We start from the raw sequence: 22,472 nt of genomic DNA, 5'->3' as shown, positions 1-22,472 counted from the left end.
TCAACAAACAACTTAAAAATAGTAGAAACACTTTTGGATTGTTAACAATGACAGGAACAGATTTTAATCTTTACTTCTATCATAACAAATCAAACAAAAAACAGTCTCTATAGTAGATATATCATGATGGGAAATGCTGTTGAATAAACTTGATTTACAACACATTAGATGAGCTGGACATCGCCGATGACAATACAAAGGTCTTTTTGATTTATTAAATTGTCCTAATGGCATGTGATGTTACATACTAACAATTCCATCAGCTGGAGAGAGAGAACTATTTATATTATATTTTTTTCCCTTATGAAATTGGCTAGTTCTTAAACCTCCATAAAAGAAGCCAACTAGAATAACTTCAGTCAGGATTTCCTGTCCAAAAGGGAAATGCATCTTCCAGTAGCTCTTTAATGTCAAGATTAGAGAGGAGCTTGAATCTTGTCTGAACATCCCTGAATTTGGGGTGTGGAATCCAAATCCAGATTCGTGGCTCAATCCTGTGGCCAATAACCTGGATCAAACACCAAAGCAAATGCTCGATCTGCACAACCACAAGCTTTAAATGAGGTGGGTTAAAAATCTGGATTTGAATCTAAATGTAGTAGTCCAAACCCATCTCTAATCACATGATAAAAATAATAATATTTTGCACTTTTATAGTGCCTTTTATCCCGAGATGTCAAAGCATTACACCGTGACCTCTTTTCTCCCATTTCTGTAAATAATTACTCACCGGGGAGCGAGGTCAAAAAGTGATTTGCAAATATTAATTAAGCAAGCTGCACAACAACTCTGTGAAGGAAGCATTTAGTAGAGCTGGCTGAAAAACAGGTCAATATTTTAATGAAAGTTTTTGTGAAAAAATTTAGCTCATTTTTTTCAACAAAATTCAAATTTTCATTAAAAGTATTCTGTTGAAATTTTCACATTTTGCAATGTTCAAAACAACTCTAGCTATGAGTAATCAAAGTCACAAAGCATTTAAGGGATAGGCTGTGGCTGGCCTCTGAAGGAGCAGCATCATCAACTCTCAAGATTTTATCTCGACTTCCATATTTGGTGTTTTTCTTAAAGCTCCAGCACCTGGAGTCAGGTGAACACATGAGAATCTTGAGGAGTAACTCTAAAAAATAAAACTCATGTAAATGAGAAGAAAGTTAGGCCTCACAAGTCCATATTCAGCCTCACTCTTAAATCACTACATTGTATTATGCCTCACCCCTCATGGAAAAGTCCCAGATAATTTAATAGAAAAATTTAATTATACTTCAAATAGAATTCTATAAGACAATTAAAATGTTTTTAAAGTATGCCAATATTTATTAATTTTGGTAGGTTTTAAGATAGTTTTGTAGAATCTTACTGTTTTTGTCCCTATTAAATTCTAAAGGACTTTTCCGTATGGAAATGAAGACTAATATTGTAACTCATGGCATTCCAAAGTTGAAAATTGTAAGCAAAACTTTATATTTTTATGATTTAATAAATACATAATCCAATACAAATGGATGAAAAATTTTTAGCAGACCTAATCCTGCAAATACTCAGCCCTGTGAATAAAAGTTACTGATCTCATAAGTGGCATTGACTGCAGTGGACTCTGCTGGACTAACTTTTCTCACATGTTTGCAGGATTGGGTGCAGTTTTTGTAAAAACCTCAGTAAACCACTGAGCCTGGTGAAATACTATAAAAGTCAGTGGTCCCATGACCTGGTCCAGAATAATTAGATAATAAAATTAGGGAATCATGTCTGAGATAAGTACCCAAATTTGCTTGGATTTAAGTGTTTGCAGGATTGGGGTTTAAAAGGGGGAAAATGATACTGTTAACCTGAACAAATTCACATTGAGGTATATATCCTCCATAGACCTAAAATAAAGAGCCCTAATTTTATAAGAAGGCATTATGGAAAAGTGGAGTTGTTCCAAAGTTTACTCATTTCATAAAAAAGAAGTTAAGCCAAATAAAACCACAAACTACTTTGATTGTATCAGATTTTTTTTTGTAACTACTAAAAGTCAATATACATATGTTTTAAAAGAGGAAAGTACATAATTCAGTTTGCACATCTTCTTTTGGCCCATTTAAAAGCAGCATTTACAGATTTAAAAAATTGAAACCAAACAGACTTTTTAAAAAACACCAATTTCTATGCAAGAAAGATCATGCATGATGTCCATTCTTTCTCTGTTGCACAAAATGATGACGACATTACAATTCAGCAACACAATTGTGCATGTGCTTAACTTCAATATCATTAAATCAGTGGGAGTTAACCATCTGTTTAAGTTATTTGCAGACTAAGGATGATTTGCTGAATTGGAGCCCTTGAAAGCTATAATACACAGATACCATAAACAAAAATGTATGATTATTTATGAACATTATGGGACACATTTTGATTCTCTTACTCAAATGAAATATCACCTTACTCCATGAGTAATCCCACTGTCTTCAATGGGATTGCTTGCAGAGTATGGCGATACTCAATGTGTGTAAGGGTATCAAAATCTGGCCCTCAGTTACTACTTGATATAAAATATAAACAGCTTGATTTATTAAAAACTTAAACATAAACCTGAATTCTGGTCAGGCGCACACAAGTTATTTTCTTTTTCTGTACAAGATTATTAAAATATAGATAGATTTGATAATAGATTTTGATTTCAGTTTCCTTCGTTAGAGCAGTCAAATCTTGGTCATGAATATTAACTTTTATTTGGCACTGTAATAGTCGGATAACTTTATGCTGTTGAAATACAAAATCCCAGGGAGGGAGGATACTAACCAAGAGAGAGAGAAACCAAAAGTAAGTCTAATAGGAAAGGGGGGAAAAAAAAAACATGATGAAACTTAAGCAGAACTTCATATTCAAATTGGAGCTGAAGACAATGTTTAAATTCCATCTGCATTTGTAAATTATGTTCATCTGTATTTCCTTAATATTCTGTCAGCAACTCTAGTACAAACACACTTTATCTTAAAGAAAAACAATAAATTATTTTAATGATCATTTCCTTATGGAACACTGTCAAGATAAAATAATATATTTAAAGCAGTTGTTTACCATTGTTTCTCAGTCAGATTATTTAAATTGAAATTTTTAAAAAAAATCTAATTCACTTTTGACTGTGCTGTGTGCTTACTATATGCACTTCATTCAGCTTAGAAAATGAAATTTTTGGTTAGTTTCAATTTCTGGCTCTTATGTACCAGCACAATGGAGCTGGTTTTCCAAAATTGGTGGAAAATGTTTAAATCCAAAAAACCCAACACAATATTGAAAAAATATGGAAACATTTCAAGTCATACTAGGCTAAGGCCTCAATCCTGAACCGATTTACACATGTTCAACGTTATGCCCTCTGAATAGTCTCACTGAGTAAAGTTAAACTTACAAGACTTTAAGGCCAGAAGGGACCATCATGATCATCTAGTCTGACCTCCTGCACATCGCAGGCCACAAAACCTCACCCACCCACTCCTGTAAATAGACCCATAACCTCTGGCTTTTACTGAAGTCCTCAAATCATGATCTGAACACTTCAAATTACAGCAAATCCACCATTTACTATAGTTTAAACCTGCGAGTGACCCATGCCCAATGCTTACAGAGGAAGACAAAAAATTCCCAGGGTCTCTGTCAATCTGACCCAGGGAAAATTCCTTTCTGACCCCAAATATAGCAGTCACTTGTACCCTGAGTGTTTTGGCAAGACTCACCAGCTAGACACCTAGGAAAGAATTCTCTGTAGTAGCTCAGAGCCCTCCCACAATCTGGTGTCCAATCTTCAGCTGTTGGGGATATTTACTACTAGCAGTCGCAGATTGGCTACGTACCATTGCAGGCAGTTTCATCAGACCATCCTCTCCATAAATGTATCAAGCTCAGTATTGAAGTCAGCTAGGTTTTTGCTCCCACTGCTCCCTTTCGAATGCTATTCCAGAACTTCACTCCTCTGATGGTTAGAAACCTTCATCTAATTTCAAGCCTAACCTTGTTGATGGCCAGTTTATATCCATTTGTTCTTGTGTCCACATTGCCGCTTAATTTAAATAACTCATCTCCTTCCCTGGTACTTATTCCTCTGATGTATTTATAGAGAGCAAACATATCTCCACTCAGTCTTTGCTTGGTTAGGATAAACAAGCCAAGCTCTTTGAGTCTCCTCTCATAAGGTTGATTTTCTATTTCTCTGATCATCCTAGTAGCCCTTCTCTGCACCTGCCCCAGTTAGAATTCATCTTTCTTAAACATGAGACCCCAGAACTTCACACAGTATTCCAGATGATGTCTTATCAGTGCCTTGTATAATGGTAATAACACCTCCCTATCTCTACTGGAAATACCTCGCCTGATGCATCCTAGGATTGCATTAGCCTTTTTCATGGCTACATCATATTGGTGGTTCATAGTCATCCTGTGATCAACCAATACACCCCGGTCTTTCTCCTCCACTGTCGCTTTCAACAGATACATCCCCTGTTTATAGGAAAAGTTCTTGTTGTTAGTCCCCAAATGCATGACCTTGCATTTTGCAATATTAAATTTCATCCCATTTCTATTACTCCGATTTTCAAGGTCATCCATATCTTCTTGTATGATATTCTGGTCCTCTTCCATATTTGCAATAATTCACAACTTTGTGTCATCTGCAAATTTTATTAGCACACTCCTGCTTTTTGTGCCAAGTTCATTAATAAAAATGTTAAATAAGATTGGACCCAAAACTGATCCCTGAGAAACTCCACTAATAACATCCCTCCAGCCGGACAGTTCACCTTTCAGTATGACCCACTGTAGTCTCTCATTCCTTATCACCTTTCAATTCTCATATAAATCCCCATCTTCTCTAATTTAACTAATAATTTCTCATGTGGAACTGTATCATATGCCTTATTGAAATCCAGGTAGATTAAATCTGCTGCATTTCTTTGTCTACAAAAATCAGTTATCTTCTCAAAGAAAGATCAGTTTGGTCTGGCACGATCTACCTTATGTAAAACCACGTTGTATTTTATCCCAATTATCGTTGACCACCATGTCCTTAACTACTCTCTTTCAAAATTTGTTTCAAGGCCTTGCATACAATTGAGGTCAAACTAACAGGCCTGTAGTTTCTCTGATCACTTTTTTTCCCTTTCTTAAAAAATATTAGCAATTCTCCAGTCATAGGGTATGACCTCTGAGATTACAGATTCATTAATGTTAAACATGTGTAAGTCTTTGCAGGATTGGAGCTTAAATCTTGAAGTCTTTACTCAGTTCCCACTAAACTCTTACTTGATTTAAATAGGCCTGACGTAAAAAGTCACTAAGGATTTTGTCCATTATGTTGTATAAACTGTCAAAGCCTCTCTTCTCCCCCACCAAACCTAAGCTTTGGGCCTAAAAGACTTGACAGTGTCCCTTTCAAATGAGCAATTTATTTTGTATTCTGCATTTTGAATGTAATGTCTCTTTTAAACTCTGTTTTTCACAAACCATTTAGAATATTACAGTACTTTATTTGTTCCTCACTCAAAAAAATGGATTGTGTTGTGGCCATTTCTCACCTTCCTGCTCTCTTCTTTTCTTCTTCATCTGTATGATGGATCCTTGATGGGGATGATAAACTTCGGTTTCTACTAATCAAAGGGCTTTTAACATTCAAGCGCTGCATGTATTTTTTCTCAGCAGCAACATTACTGGCCACCTCCAATCCCTTGATATAAACTCCACTGTATCCATGGCGGTGCAACTCGCTATGGCTGCTCTCAAGCTGAGTAAACTCAAAACTTTGAGTTTTCTTCATGATCTTCTTTAGTGGATGTTTTCTGTGGCGGGTAGTTGGTGACTGGGGTGGCTCAGAATAGCAGGAGGCTGATCCTGAGGTGGAAACATTGTCCATATCTTCTGAGATTGGGCTGGTCCTTTGCAGACCACCCAAGAGTGGAGTAAGTGTCTGTGGTGGAGATGCATTAAACTGCACAAATACATCCATGCTTTGATTGGCATTCTCATGGTCTAAAAAAGGTGGTACTGCTGATGGCAGGCTCCTATGCTGAGGTTTATGCAACGGCTTAACATTATTATCCCAAATGTTATCATCTGTGCTAGAAGAGAGTCCAGAAGGGGACTGACTTTGTCGTCTAGCACCTTCAGTATCAAACTCACAGTTAACTTTCGCATCTGCTTCCTTGTGGACTCTGCGAGAAGTTTCATTGTTGGAACCTTTGAGAGCTTCAGAAAGGATCTCTTCTAAATGGTGCCTTGTCTGTTGACATTTCAGCCATAACGTATTCCATTGCTTTAGTTCCTTTTCACTACCCAGATCCATTACCATCCCATTCGCTTTTTGAAAATTTTGTGCAGAAACTTTTGTAGCCTCTTGGTGGTAGCTTTGCAAACTCTGAATCACTGATCGAGAATATTTGTTCTCCATAGTAAGATGTTCAAGATACTCATTGCAGTGTAACATCCACTCATATGCCTGGATTAAAAGTGAAAAGTACAGTTAAATAATAGGACTGTATACTTATATAACGTCTTCTGTCTGAGGATCTCATCAATTTACAAATATCAGGTTGAAAGTCAAAGGGACAGCAAGAGGCCTGTGCAACATTTAAGCCCCATTTAAGTGCTCATAATTGGTCTTAACATGATATAATAGATATTGTGCTATCCCTTTACACAGGAGTAAATTTTGCTTCTTAAGATATGTCTACACAGTAATGTAAGCCTGGGTTTGAGCCCAGGCTCGAGCCCAACCCCCCTTGCGTCCACACCCCAGTTGCATCAACCTAGGGCTTGAACCTAGGCTACCAGGATCCTGCAGGGCTGGAGGGTCTGAGCCAGTGTTAAGCTGGGACCTAGGCTCCGAGCCCTATTGCTTTCCTGTGTGCATGCAGCTCCGGCTTGATTCTGGACCTGGAAGTCCTCTAGTTGTATCCCAGAGTTATTTGGGGCAACTTCCTTAGTCTTCTCTATGTCGACAATCTGTACTACAGTCTATTGCACTCTACTGCAAATGGAAGCCACACCTCCCTTTGCAAGCAGCAGGGGATCAGATCAGCATTAACTCACTGTTTGCTGAACACTGGTCTGCCACCACCAGACAGCCTGCAGGGTTTTCAATGGACACTGATCAGAAGAAGCTCTTTGCAAAGAAAACTGCTTCCTAGTCACAAGAGAACAGCCAGATTTTGGTGCACACTGCCCGGGTACCCCTGCACATGCAGCCCCAGGGAGGTTGAAGGGTGGGGCAGAGAGTGCAGTGGGGAGTAAGCAACTGCCCTGCAATGTGGGGGGGGCAGCAGAGTTCCTGGCTCAGCATGGCGAGGGAAAGGATGATCCCCAACCCCTCCCTGCAGGGCAGCCGCTTGGTCCCTACTCTGCTCTTTGTCCCTTGCTCCTGGGGCCCCCCTGCCCTCCCTGGGGCTGTGCGTATAGAGGCACCTTGGCAGTGTGCACTGTGAGGGTGGTGAGTGGGAGGCAGGCCCAGAACTTCCCCACAGCCTTCTGAGGATCCCTTACTCCTGAGATGTGGCGAGGGCAGAGATAAGGGAGGTGGCGCACACTGCACCCAAGTCCCAGGAATGCACTTCACCACTCTGCAGCCAGCAGCAGCCAGGCTGGGTTATGCACATGTTTTTCCTCTGATACCTTCGTTTTATGTCAAACTTCAAAACAAACAAAAATAACTAAAAAACCAACTAGACAAAAACACCTTCAGGGAACATCCCATTTTAAAAATGAAGAATTGCAAAGTTTCATTTTAACAGTTTGACTGCCCTGGAGACTGATGTCCAAACTATGCACAGAACAGGGGCACATGGCCATTTTCTTACCCATGTGACTGAGCCTAGAGGGGGACAGCCCAATTCTCAGATTAGATGGTTGTTCAGTATAAAGCCACACTGCCGTGTGGACACCAGAGCCCTACGTTCAAGCGCAGGTCAGAAAATCCTTAAATCTAGGGTTAAAATGCAGTATAGATGCCCAAGTCCAGGGTTCCCAGACACAGGTCCAGCTGACTCGAGTCTCACTAACCCTAGTCTTACATTGCTGCATAGACATACATTTAATGAATTAAGCATCAACCCCCATGAAACAGGGAAATATTATTCCCATTTCAAAGCTAGGAGAAGGTTTGGTGAATTGTCCTGGGATCACACAGGAAAGTCTGTGACATAACTGGGAATGAAACCCAGAATGCCTGACTTCCAATCTTGTGTCTGACCTCAAAACTACCTTTTCTTTCAAGAAATTTGGCTCTAGAGGATTTGACTCTGTGGTCTCCTGCACACACAACGTAAGTGCTGATCCAACAAAGCACTTAAGTGCAAATACCTTTCAGCACGAGTAGTTTCACTGAAGTCAATGGCTCTACCCATGTGTTTAAAGTACGTGCATAAGTGCATTGCAGGGCCTATATTATTAAATTAATGACCCACAAGTTAAGAAGTATGGTTATATTACTGGCAGTTGTTAGCCAACTCATTTTTAAAAATTCTAAACCAGGCAAATTTCACAAGACAAAAATATTATCTTTCAGGTTGTCCCTGGGAGCCAAAGAGTTCTCGTGACATAAAGGTGTGTTTACACTGAATCTCAATGAAGCAATTTTTCTAAGATTTAGAAGCTAGATTGTAAAGGTTTTCAATGCCAGCTTTGAAATCCAACTGAAACTAGCATTGTTTAATTTAACCTGCACTGATATTCTGTGCTACCTACTCACGAGAACTTTCAGAATCACAGGGAGAGGAAAAAAACCAAAAGCCTTAGGACCTGATTCTCCATTTGTGTAGGCTAATATTAATCAAGAGCACCTCCAGTGAAGTCAATAGAACTGCACCAACGTAAACAAACTCAGGACCTGGGCGACTGTCATTTTTCTAGGGCCTGATTTTTGGGGCTTCCCAACACCACTTGCAAAGACTTGAGTGTGGTTCTGTACTGCCCTCTTCTGAGGTATGGAGTTAGGCCCCATTACATCCTCAAAGGCAATCCTGAATTTGGGGAGGCACTCCCTTCTGAAGAAACTGGGAGAAAGAACTGACCAGGTTTTTTTGATGAATGGCAGAGGTGAGTGTCCTTGCTTTGAGAAGATAAGACCAGGAGTAAGTGAGGGTCCTCCATAGTTTGGACAATTCATAGAAGCAGCCAATATTTTTGGATTGTGGTCCAGACTGAATTATGACCCTTTTGAGATTGCCCGCCACCAGATTAATTATTTTGAAGCTGATTTACTTGGTGCTTCTATAATTATTTTTCCAGTGGAGACTACAATCTTCTTGAATGCTAAGATCCATTGGGCAGAGACGTTGCATTAATACAGTGCCTAGAACAATGAGGCACTGATCCCGATTGGTGTGTCTGGCTGCTAGTTATACAAATATTAAAATAAATAAATAGTGACATACTGTGTGCTTTCACATGTAGTTTTGCTGCAATGAGGATGGATTACTCTGTGGTTTTATACATAGCATGCCTATGAAAAATCTTGGGTTTATACTTTTTCATTTTATTCCCTTTACTGCCATTCTCAGTTGTTTATTTGGACAGCTGAGGCACTTGGGCATACCAAGTGCCAATACACTCACTCAGGCACTTGAATGACCAATACAACTCTGGCCATTTTATGTGTTGACAGGGTACCAAGTGTGCAAGTCACTGATTTGTGCTGGCTTTCGGTACTGTTGTTCTGGGAGGCCTACAGGAGAGGATCCCTGCTCCTAAAGATGTTATTGTGGGTGCAACGGAGCAGTGTAATTTTAAGCTGCCAAACTACAAACTACTGCAGAAAACTTTTGAAATTCATCACTGCTCTAGTGAACTTTGAATGGTCATCAAAGACCTTAGGTTAGGATGTTTGCCAGATTCTGATATTCCTCAAATTTGATCATGTGGGATACACCTCACCAGGGTATTTCAAACACCTCATTGGAAGCCTCATGGACAAACTGTTCTTTAGCTAGAGAAAAAACACTAGAAGAAGAAGAAGAAAAGTCAGCCCTGATGTATCAAAGAAATCTTGCTAGTAGGTGCAGTGCATGGGAAAGTGCATCAGTACCTTTCCAGCACCCTGGAAGACTCAGTAGCACGTCCAGTACCTTGGAATGGAGGTAAAGGGATCAATACAAACATATTTTATGGAATATTGTTGCACAAATATTTAAACTACTGTAAAATCTGTACTGACCCAGAAAAGTTTCTCTTACCGTCTCGTAAAATTCATACAGGTTGACCAGCTTCTCCAGCTCATTCTTCCTCTTCTCTGTCTGAGTGCTGATGTTACTCAGATAACTCTTGAAAGTCTGAACTTTTTCTTCTAAGTTTGATGAGAAGTTCTTTTGCATCAGCTGCAGCCCTTTCTCATAATATCGCTGTTAAGTATAAAATGAAATATATGACATAGTACATTGCTTCTTTTGCTGTCCAAATTCTTGTTCAACATCATCATTTACTCCATACAACGTCAACAAATCTTGTTATAGGCCAATTGTAAAATAAGTTAAAAGTCAAAAGTGAGTGATCACCCTTGCTGATCTTTTTTGTTCTCCCCCTCTTCCCCTATTTGATACTGTTCTGCTAATATAAAGTTATTGTTGGCCTCTTTTTAGTCTAAGATTTATTTTGGGAAGCAAAAAGAAAGAATATAATGATACAATGGAATAGAAACTACAGTCAATTCAGCTCGAACATTTGAAAAGAATTATTACTACATGTTTAGAGGAACGTCATGGTTAGGTTACACTTAACAATATCATCATGAGAACTTTTATTTCTCAAGGAACAGCTCTCTCGTACGTTTGATGCAATTTCTTTATGTGAAATAGTTACAAACAACTTTTCTATTTAACAGGCTCCAAGAGGGCATCTGTGTACCTAAGCTCCCCTTTTTACTCTGGCTTCATTTACCATATTTGGCGGGTGCGCCTGTGTACTACTGCTTCTAATGAATGTACTGTGATGGCAGATCTACACACGTGACACTGGGGTTAGTCTCCAAAAATGTTTAAGAGTAAAAATACTACCACAGAAAGCAGAATTTCTTCTTTATCTCAAGTAGTGGGTGTCTACGGGCCAGATCCCAAAGCCACTGCAGTCAAAAGGAGTCTTTCCATTTTCTTCAATGGCACTGGATCAGCCCCTATTATTTCTGGTGCACATACTCCAGCACTCCATTCCCAGGACTATGTGGGCAATTTAGTTATTGGTGTGACTTTGGCTTTTATTATTTTTGGCTACAAATTAGTTACAAATTCTCTTCTAAATTCCTCAGTTTTGCTTTGCAGAACTGAGAATTTGTGCAGTCCCTCTTAGGGGCATGCACAAGGGAGGGCAAGCACTGGCAAAGCCCACCCCCTAATAATTGTCAGAGGCTCAGAACTCCTCCAGCCCTGCAGCAGGAGGAGCAGGGGGAGGGGAGAGAAGGACAAACTCCTCTCAGGAACGGGGTTGAGGGGGAGTGAGCTCCTCCCGTGGCCGTGGTAGGGGTGGGACACAGAACGTGCCTCTCCAAAAGGGATCAAAGTTAAATTTCTGGGCACATCCCTGGTCCAGCCTGCACACACAAGCAATACACAGAGAGGGAGAACTTTTTTCTTCTTGGTTGTGTAAAGAAAAAAAGGAAAAAGATTCCCGTTAAAGAAGCAGTAACTTTTCCAGGGCCATAGAGTTAGTGTTGCTACACTACTAACAATCAATTAAATTAATATTCTGAATCTATAATTGCTCTGGTTTGCATTTCCCCAGTTAATTTTCTAGGCTACTGCAGATGCAACTAAAATAACGAAAGCAAAACAAAGCGTTCCTTAGCACAATACTTACTATCACTTTGTCACTGAAAACTCTGAATTCTTCTTGCTTCTTCTTCACTCTTTCCAGTGAAAGCAGCTCTTGATCTAAAGGGCCAAGATATCTCTCTCTTTCATTTTCAAACCAGAGTTTTATCTATATAGGATACAAGATTATTGTTGTTAAATTAACAAGTAAACTGTATCTAACACAGAAATTAGGCAACTTTATCAAAACAAATTAAACTCTTATGGAAATATACCAAAATGTTTAAATTCTTTATTTCAGAGTGAGGAAAAAAGCTCTCCTTATATACAACATATCTAGAAAGCTATTTTAAATACTGCATTTAGAAAAAGATGCTTTAGACAAACATATACGTTTGCACTGTATGTTAGGCCTCACCCTGCACTCCTTACGCAGGCAAAACTTCCACTGAACTCAGTGAGAATTTTGCCTGTGTAGGGACTGCAGAGCAAGATCATTTAATCATTATGTATAAAATTATCGTTAAAACATCTCACTGAATAGCCAGAGCCAAAAGGTCTCTGCTAATTTTTAAAAAAAAACATTTATTAAAATATTTACATTTTCTTTACTCAGGATTTATTACAGATGTTTCACTGACTTGGAAAGTTTACTACAAATACTCTGATGTATCAAAGAAATCCTGCTAAATGTATTGCAGTGCACCTATGCAGGGTGTAAAATAAGGCAACTCCACCACCTCTACATTAGCTTACATCCACAATTCCTTCAACCACCAGGGCCAAGTCAATAGGAATTGCATCTGCTTATGCACCATGGAAAACATAATCCCAACTATACATATAAAATGATGGGGTCTAAATTAGCTGTTAGCACTCAAGAAAAAGATCTTGGAGTCATTGTGGATAGTTCGCTGAAAACATGCACTCAATGTGTAGTAGCAGTCAAAAAAAGCTAGCAATGTTGGAAGTCATTAGGAAAGGGATAGATAGCGAGACAGAAAATATCGTATTGCCTCTATATAAATCCATGGTATGCCCACATCTTGAATACTGCATGCAAATCTGGTCGCCCCATCTCAAAAAAGATATGTCAGAATTGTAAAAGGTACAGAAAAGGGCAACAAAAATGATTAGGGGTATGGAACAGCTTCCATATGAGGAGAGATTAATAAGAGTGGGACTTCAGCTTGGAAAAGAGATGACTAAGGGGGGATATGATAGAGGTCTATAAAATCATGACTGGTGTGGAGAAAGTAAATAAGGAAATGTTATTTACTCCCTCTTATAACACAAGAACTAGGGATATCCAAATGAAATTAATGAGCAGCAGCTTTAAAATAAACAAAAGGAAGTATTTCTTCACAACGCATGGTCAACCTGTGGAACTCCTTGTCAGAGGCTATTGTGAAGGCCAATACTATAACGGGTTCAAAAAAGAACGAGATAAGTTCATGGAGAATAGCCAGGATGGGCAGGGATGCAAAACCATGCTCTGAAGTGTCCCTAGACTCTGTTGCCAGAAGCTGGGAATGCGTGATAGGGGATGGATCACCTGATGATTACCTGTTCTGTTCATTCCCTCTGAAGCACTTTGCATTGGCCACTGTTGGAAGACAAGATACTGGGCTAGATGGACCATTGGTCTGGCCTAGTATGGCCGTTCTTATGGGTGAATTTGATCTTCACAGAATACCAAACTTAATTACACTCATTTTCCACACCTACTGAATGCCAAATCAATGCAAGTTACCCTTGTGACAGATATGACAATTTCTTTGGGAAATCTTATTTAATGAAGTTTAAGTAGCTTTACAGTTCATAGAATTATAAATGCAAACTTTATGTATTATTGTGGGATTGTATGTAACTGGCCATGTCTCCCCACTAAAATTATGTAAAATCTGGGAAGTGCTATGAGCTTCAAAGAATTATTCTAAACAATGTATGAGACAAAAATGAACTTTCAAGACCAACAACGTTAAGTGGGTTTCCCAGGAGATTCCTGGGAGGAGAGAAATTCAAATTCCCACCTCCAGACACAACCTTTTGAAGCTATGCCCTGACCAGAGAACCACTGCCCACCTGATTATTTACTCAAGGTCTCTGCAGAACACAGACCCAAGCTGTGTAAAGGAAAGGCTAACCTATGTGTATGGGTTCTTGTTCTGAGTGAAAGCTGTTATGAACTATAAACTACAGAAAAACCTCATGGTGGGGTTTGAAGGACTGCATCCTACCAGAGCCCTTGTTGGAGTGGGTGGGAGGGAATCTATGGCTTATTAGCATCTGTATAAATCCTTTTATTGTTTTTAATATGTTTTCTTTCTAATGCTTTCACCTTAAGTATGAATGTGCTTGCTCAGAAAGGGCTGTATGGTAACTTGCAACTGTGGGCAATTACAACTGTTCATAACCTCAGAGGAGAAAGCAAAGCAGGCCTACTTAGACTGTCTGACTTGCTAGAGAACTCGCAGTGTAGATAGGAAACTGTGCAGCCTGAAAATCCCAGGTCAGGAGAGAGACACACACAGGTTTCTGCCCAGAAGAGATGATGGCTGAGGAGCTGGGAGCCTAGAGTGGGTGCCCTTGCTGGACCATAGAGAAGGAATACGGGTGCAGCTGCCCTGAATTGTGACAACATTATTTACATTGCACACACACACATATGGCTGGCCCAATATGTAGCTTATATTCACAGATGAATTTGACTCCATGAATGGAGAAATGGAAGGATAGCCCTACAGTTGGTATAAATTAAATCTCAAAAATAGTACTGACCTGGTCACAACCTTCTTCAAATTTTCTTGTTTCCTGGAGATTCTCCAGTTGTTGGAGACACTTATTGGATAAGAGAACCAGCCTATGGACCTCCTCATCTACTTGATTGTACAATCTTGTTATAGCCTCCATGGCATCTCTATGGGTAAAAAAAACCAAAACACAAAATATCCAGTGCAACACAATGCCAGAAGAGTCAACTCAATATTTCGGAAGATGGCAATCATCAAATCTGTTAAACAGCAAAGCAAAGGAGGTTTGGGCCAACAAGCCAACAACTACAGAACATATTAGCTGTGTGTTTGCTTGTTCAACTTATCAAAGCAAAACATATTCTACTCAGAACCACAGACACATGGCAGCCAAGAGTGATTTCAGATCTCTCAGCTAATGGGTGCTGACGGGTCTGTGGCTCAGCAGACTCTCTAAGGCATCCAAAATCAGTAGGCATTTTTTAAAATCTTGGCTGTTGTATATAGATGGAGTTGTTTCAGGCAGCCAGAAATCAGGGCAGCTGCACTAACCCGTAGCTGTCTACAGAGCCTTGATTCAGCAAAGCTTGAAGTCTACAGGATTACTCATGCGCTTAAAGTTAGACAACTGCTTAAATACTTTGCAGGATCAGGACCTTATTACAGTTATAGAATTCCCTGAACTCTGATTAGCTAAACTAATTAGATTTGCATAATACCTGCCTATCTTAACTTCTGACTCCCCAGTTATTTTTCAGCCCACTAGAGCCCTGCTACCTCACCAGCATGAGGTATTAAGTAGTTGAATTAAGGACAGCCCAAGAACCTCCAAACTTAAGTCTCCAACCAGTCTTCCATTACAAGACAGTTTCAGCCAACCTCTATCCCCACAAAAACAGATATCTTCATTTCCTCAAAATCTGAAGGTTAGCTCCCATAATAAGATAAAAAAATTTTCAATTACATTGACAAGCACTTTTTCAAATGGAGAGATTTAAAAATTGCTTCTTTTTGAAAATTTTGGAAAATTTTATGTTTGTTACTCTGTTTTGCCTTAGGTCAGTTCATAAGGACAAATGCTACATACAGTAGGCTATTTATATGTAAATCCCATTTTGTCCACTGGGAACCGTGTGTGTATAAATGAGGGCAGTATCTGGCTCAAAATATCCATATTTGCTATTCTCCCGAAGAGGGAACATGAAATCTGTAAAGGTGTTACACACTTCTTGCCATAGTTACATTTCCTTTCTGGTCTACAGGGGTGTGAATTGTAGAGCGCTCTAACAGGTTGCACTCTCACTGCCTTATGTAGACCCTGCTGGCATGAACAAAAAGGTACCTTAGTTTGTGTTAACATAATCGTAAATGAGTGACCTCCTCTCAGGTGCCCCGTCAGGGCCTTGGGGCGGCTCTGGAAGTGCCTTTTCACCTCAGTTTCCCTTGAGTCCCCAGTAACTCCATACAAGTTTATCCTCCAGTCCATCTTAGTTTATTAACAAAAACATAGTGCAAAAGTCCACAACGCATAGTCCCAAAACATAGTCCACATCTCCCAGGGCATGTAGCCTTTACAACCCGGCTTGGTTCTCAGTATCCTAGTGTCTTCCACCACACCTGATCTTTGGGTACGTGCACACAGCAAACAAAAACCCATGGCTGGCCCATGCCAGCTATCTCAGGCTTGCAGGGCTCGGCCTGTGGGAGTGTTTCACTGCTCTGCAAATTTCCATGGGTCAGACTGGAGCCTGAGCTCTGGGATCCTCCCATATCGCAGGGTCCCAGAGCCCTGGCTCCAGCCTGAGCCCAGACGTCTATTCCACAGGTTAATAGCCTCACAGCCTGAGTCCTGTGAGCACAAGCTGCAGATGGCCAGCTGCAGATGTCTAGTTGCTGTGTAGACATACCCTAAGTCAGTCCTCCTCTGTCAGGACAGCCACCCCAGCCCTTCCTTCTGGAGGCACAACCCTGCTCTTTGCAGCAGGAAATCCCACACCCTATCTTCCAGGAGTATCCTCGTGGCTCTTCTGGGAACCAGCTCTCTGGCAAGATGTCAGGGATAAGCCCCCCTCTGCTGCTCCCCCTTCCTTCAGCTCTTGGCTCCGGATCTCCGGTTTAGAGCCAGCAGGCGTTTTCCTCTGCTCATGCTGCTCCTTCTTCTGCCTTCAGCCCTTTCTAGCCTTGGATCTCTGCTTGGGAATGCCAGCCAGCTAACCTCTCTTGATGCTCTCCTGCCTTCAGCTCTCTCCTGACCCAGAACCATCTTCTGTTTCTGGCAGCTCTCTTCTCCTGCCCCTCTTGTCTGACTGACTCAGCCTGCTTTGGCTCCTGACTGACCTTTTATAACCCCAGGCACTGCCCTCCCACTTAATCAGTCTAACAGAGAGCATTTGGACTGGAACAGGAGACCTGAATCCAGATTCACATAATGAGCCATCTACCCTGTTACAGTGCTCCTACTGGGTCCACACACGGCAGTTAGAGTGCGACATGTTAGATCACTTTACAATCCACCCCCCATAGACTGGATTGCAGCACCACGTAGACAAGCACTTTCTCTCCCTTCCCTTATTAACACAGTCTGTGATGCAGCACTTATTGCAAAGCAAGCACCTACCGGTAGTCTTCTGTACTGCAGAATTCCTCTTTCCTGAGTCTTGCAAGAATTGTCCCACCCTCTAGCCTTAATGTTACCAGCAAGGCATCTTCCAAAACAAGTTTCATCATTGTCTTGTGTTTGTCGATTAAGTCACTGACTTCCTATACAGAAGAAACACTATTAATCTCATTTTACTAGAAACCTAGATAGGGCATTGATACCACTGCCTGGCTAGCAGGGTTTTTATAAAACAAATCTATGTCCACACTGAGCAGGGAAATAATAGAACCCTGCTAATGCCTTGTCCACACTTGTAATTTTTGCCTTAAGTTTCCCAGTGTAACTTGGTGGAGCTGAACCAGTGTTAGCAATAATTTTTTGCAGAAACATTATGGAGACTGAACTACTCTCTCATTCTCTCGACTTGGTCCCTCTGGTTGATTAGGATTCAGGCACTCTGGCAAGGCACTATGGGGAAGCCTGTATTACACTGACTAAACTGTGCATCTTTGTAGACACAGGAATTCAGCTTCCAGGACTAGTAAAGCTGGCACTTTTGACAGAAAATTACTTGAAACAACCATAATTAGAGATGAGCCAAACCTGGAATCTTGAATCCAAACCCCTTTAAAACTAAAGGGATGCAAATCTGAATGACTATATCTGAACCCATCTCTATAGTTTTGTGTTGCACTAAAAAAAGAGAAGGGTCTATTTTCTAGGTTTTTTTTCCTGGTATGGCAGAAATCTTATGAGAAGGGCTTATCTTGCGAGATGTCTACAATTTGATTTCAAATTTAGTGAGAACAACTCATGGGATATTGATGCTTTCAGATCTAAACCTTTACACCCTGTTCTGGCCTCACAATTGAATAGTAGTCTAAACCTGATCCAGATGGGATACAAATATCTGCTCCTCAGTTTCTCTATAACAACAACCACCACTGTAATATGCTACTAACCTACCTCAGGTTTCCCATTTTTCATATTCAAGACATAGCACTTGTGATATCAGCTAATACGTACTTGAACTGTACTTAGGATTCTGTTGGAGTTCAGCGAACAGACCGAGTTCTGTAGAAAGACAATGGCCTCTTTGCAGTTTGTAATAAAGGGTTCCAGTTTCTGCAGTTGTAAAACACGATGACAGGTAAAAAACTCAAAAAAGACAGTCTCAGTAAATAGCTTTGACTTCTTAAAGTGCCCTAGATAGTCACAAAGAGTTATTTATGTGTTAGTCACAACAAGGGCTTGTCTACACACATTTTTGTACCACCTTAACTATATCAATTTGAAATCAGTACAATCCCCCTAGTGTGGATGCAGTTATACCAGTAAAATTCCTGTACAGGAAGAGGAATAAAGAGAATAAGCCAAACTAATAAGTGGAATAAGATAAACTGATAAAAGGCATCTTTAGACCAGAATAGCTGTATTCACTCTAGGGGTTGTATAAATCTATTTCAATTTAAAAAAATCACTCCCTTAATTGAAATAGTTAAATGGGTATAAAAACTGTGTTTAGACCTTAAACACAGGTGGATTTTTTAAAAAACATCAAAATAGGCATAGCCTTAAAAATAAGACCATTGCTCTCCAAGTCAGTATTTGGAATGTGTGGTTAAATACAGTCTTTATTGATGCCAGATCCTCAGCTGGCATAAACTGGCACCATTCACTTCAGTGCTAGAGGACAGAGTACTATACATGAAGACAACTTCAGGGCCAGTTCTTGACTTTAATAGAGCTAAGCTGATTGATCTGGTCCTAGTGGTTCAGAGAGGTGTTAGACCAACAATGAGTTAGGCAATTTTAACATAATCCAGGGTGGAAATCTGTCTGAATCCTGAAACCATAACACAGTTGAACACAATTATTAGCCTGTCCAGAAGAGGCCAAGGAGTGACATAACCAGGGATTAATAGAGCACAGGGGCAAAGCTATGTGGGGAAGTTTCACCACCACCTACCTGCAGCATAACAGATGCTGGCTAACATTAGTCGTTTCTCATTTTTGTGAGAAATAGAAGTTACTACATTACATTCAAACAAGAAGATTCTAAAAGGGAAAATCAAATTAGGGGAGAACAAGTAATGAGAGCTGCAAGCACTATCCCCTACCCGTCGGAAACGTATCCAGTCATGGTGGTTATACAGAAAGGTTCCATCAAAGTCTGCTGTCAGCTGGGTACAGTCAATGAGCTTTTGCAGAGCCTTTAGTGATGTGAGAACTTCATACTGTTAAAGAAAAATTGTGATTGGAGCTTTATTAATGCCATAAATCAAACCATTGAGAAAAAAAAACTTACATAGTGCTAGTTGTCAAAAACTTTTACAAAATCTCTTGAGACAGAGGATCAGATCCTCAAGAGGGTGTAAATCAGTATACATCTAGTGAAGTCAAGAACTGATTTTCTTCATGTGTAATACTCTGCCCTCTGGAATAGCAGTCAATGGAGCTATGCAAATTTGCACCAGTTGAGGATCTGGCCCAGCATACTACGTCCTATTTGTAGAAAACATATTCTGCTACTATTTGTATATTTGTTAAAATATATACAAGATTGAAGAGGAAAACAAAACCTCAAGTGACTTCTGTCTCTAACAACAATCTATGCCAATAGTATGTTACACAAAGTTAAAAATTCTTTGGGTTCAAGTTTTATTGGGAGAAAATATTATATTTTAACTCTACATTCAGAGTTCTGGAGAACAAACTTCTCTTCTGACTGGTTTAGTTTAAATAATAAATTCATTCCTGCTCTTTAACTTCTGCTACCTTTTTATTTATTTCAAACATCCATCAATTTTGTATTTTTAAAAATACGTTATTTATAATTCTTGCTTAGTAAATTAAAAAATAATAGCAGTAAGTCATTATATTATTGTAAAGAACACAATTCACACAAACATTTTTCTGATCACTCATTTATACAATTCAGCAGACTGATTTATGCAGGAAGTATAGCCATAAAAAAGCCAATTCTGCCACCCATACATTCCCTACAGCACCGGACTATTGTGAGAATAAATACATTAAAGACTGTGATGTAATTTTATGGTAATGGCAGCCACTTAAGTACCTAAAATAAGATTTATATTGAGAAGCACCAATATATAGATATAGATAGATATAGATTTCAGTGGCGCTATACACACCGTAAGGTTCTACTGAACTGGAGCTACTCACAATATAAGGTATTATTCAGTGAGTAATAGCAGAATTGGGCCCTTAAAAATAATCACAAAAAGATCAATTTCTTCTAAACAAAATAAAATGTCTTGAAGTCATATTTAGCAAAGTAACTTTTCATAACAAATTTTAATTTTACAAAATATTATGCACATTCTAATCAGTCTGAATCATCTCTTAATTTTACCTGAATTGCAGTATCTTTGTCAGGTCTAAACGCAGATTCCTTATCAGTCAATATCAGGACACTCTGAATGGAGTGAGGAATTGCACTCTGGAAAGCAAAATGAATTTAAATAAAATGCTTTACTATAAACCTCCCAATCTCTTTCTTCTTTATTGTTTTTCAAAATTCAGTTTGGTTGCTTAACACGATCATCGTAGGACAAGAAATATCTTTAAATGGTTATTTTTAAATAAAGTATTTTCCCTATAACGAATGTAGTTATGGGGTCAAATTCTGTTCTCGTTGCAGGTGCACATTGTTTTATTTTGCCATAACATTAACTTGGATTACTCTACATATGCAATTATGTTTTCTTAGTGACTAATCTATGCTGTATGTGTGCTTGCTTTATACTATGTTTTCCCCATAAGGTGTTAATGAGTGTTATATGAAAAATGTGAACAGCACAAAACAAGGACACAATAACCTTCAATGATTATGGACAATCTTGTCTACCCCACATGTAACAGTGTTTGTGGTTCTCGTATTGGTGTGACCTCACATATATATATACACACATGTAGTGTTTGATAAATCCTCAGAGGTCAACATCAATATGAGACTCCATCATCAGGTTGTATACTGCACACATTTCAAACAGTAACTGAAGTTTAAATTGTTTAACATGAGTTTGCTGCCTATTATCCATCATTCTTGCCAGTGAATTTTAGGCCATTTGGTGCTTCACATCAGAGATACAAAACTCCTCTTCATATTTTGGCCTTAAATTTTGATTGGCATGCTTCTGCTTCATCATAGCCATTGTGGCTCCACAGCCTTGTGAAAAAGACTTATTGTTTTTGTTGCTATGATGACACTTAACGTCCTAACAGTGTCACGGGTGTTCTTCATTATTAGTATTCTATGTGTTCTAATCGTCTGTTATCTTTATCTAATATTCCTTCTTGTTTTTTATCTCTGTGTTTAAAGGATATTTCAGAAAACACTACTTAACCACACACACTGGAAGTGCTCCAATGCAAAGACTGAACATTGGGATGCTGAAGACCGAGTGGCAGAGTTAACTCTGATTTCACCTGGGGCTTGATTGTAATTTTAAAGTCTGCCCAGAGTCAGAGGCAGTATGTAGCTGCTCTGCCCTAGGAGCAGACCAGAGAACAAACAGTGAGAATAATTCCTCCTCCATTTCCCCTTTGCTCTGGGAGAAAAGCAAATCACTTGTCTCCTTTTCCTGGAGCAACTTACACCTCCGTGTGCATGGTGCCCAGCTTCTCCCCACTTCCCACCCCCTCCAGGCTCATAGTGAGGAGTCCTAGGCAAGTAGTTCCTGTTCTCTCACATGACCAGAGTCACAGTTGGTGCTGGGCTGAGGAGGAAATAAGAGTGAGCTGAAGGCTAGAACAGCATAGCCCTTGATTTTGTAAGTTCAAGAGAGGGAATTGAGGTTGTAAACAGAACGACAACAAAACCACAGTCCTGCCTATGAGCACTTTCTATTGATGTTGTATTAAGTATTTAATTACAATAGTTGCAAAGCATGCTGTAATGCAGAGTCCAGTGTATGTTTATGGCACATGCTCAAGTATCCACATTTATTTCTGAAACACATCGGTCGACTTTCTGGACTGGCAAAATTAGTATTTCATCTTTGTCATTTTTCAAAAGTTCAACGATGTTTGTTCTTGGGCTGTGGGAAGAGTGTGTCTGGAAGCCCTACATTTTAGTTACATCTCCTATATGTACACTTCAAAATAGAAAAAGCCAAACTAATTGAAAAAATTTGTTTTTGTTAAAGGCAACCCCTTCTCCACTCAAACACACAAACCAAGTTTCAGCCCATTCTTAATTAAAATAGCTAGTCTAAATCTTAAAAATATCTAAACTCTGACAATTTTTCCTTTATCAGATCCATTTTTAAACTGTAACATTTAATTCCATTATAATAATTCCTCATTTCCATTGCTTTCATTTGA

General features: G+C 39.4%; 1 protein-coding gene across 5 annotated transcripts in view; it reads right to left on the bottom strand.

The window, feature by feature from the left end:
* The window catches only part of PLEKHG4B (pleckstrin homology and RhoGEF domain containing G4B), a 77,656-nt gene that overhangs the window by 33,816 nt on the left and 21,368 nt on the right, over positions 1 to 22,472 (bottom strand). For all 5 annotated transcript variants that reach the window (XM_067569869.1, XM_067569872.1, XM_067569871.1 and 2 more), the window contains exons 5-12: positions 20,500 to 20,586; positions 19,241 to 19,357; positions 18,147 to 18,245; positions 17,139 to 17,281; positions 14,550 to 14,688; positions 11,815 to 11,937; positions 10,203 to 10,367; positions 5,556 to 6,472 (exon numbers count right to left, since the gene is read on the bottom strand). In XM_067569869.1, coding sequence (XP_067425970.1) covers positions 5,556 to 6,472; positions 10,203 to 10,367; positions 11,815 to 11,937; positions 14,550 to 14,688; positions 17,139 to 17,281; positions 18,147 to 18,245; positions 19,241 to 19,357; positions 20,500 to 20,586 — 1,790 coding nt within the window. The remainder of the gene's footprint in view (positions 1 to 5,555; positions 6,473 to 10,202; positions 10,368 to 11,814; positions 11,938 to 14,549; positions 14,689 to 17,138; positions 17,282 to 18,146; positions 18,246 to 19,240; positions 19,358 to 20,499; positions 20,587 to 22,472) is intronic.

The sequence above is a fragment of the Emydura macquarii genome, unplaced genomic scaffold (genome assembly GCF_026122565.2).
Source record: "Emydura macquarii macquarii isolate MOO-44397 ecotype Brisbane River unplaced genomic scaffold, CSIRO-AGI_Emac_v2 contig_2948, whole genome shotgun sequence".
NCBI lineage: Eukaryota > Metazoa > Chordata > Testudines > Chelidae > Emydura > Emydura macquarii.
Note: the sequence above shows the minus strand (reverse complement) of the source record. Positions and strands in the feature narration are given on the sequence as shown.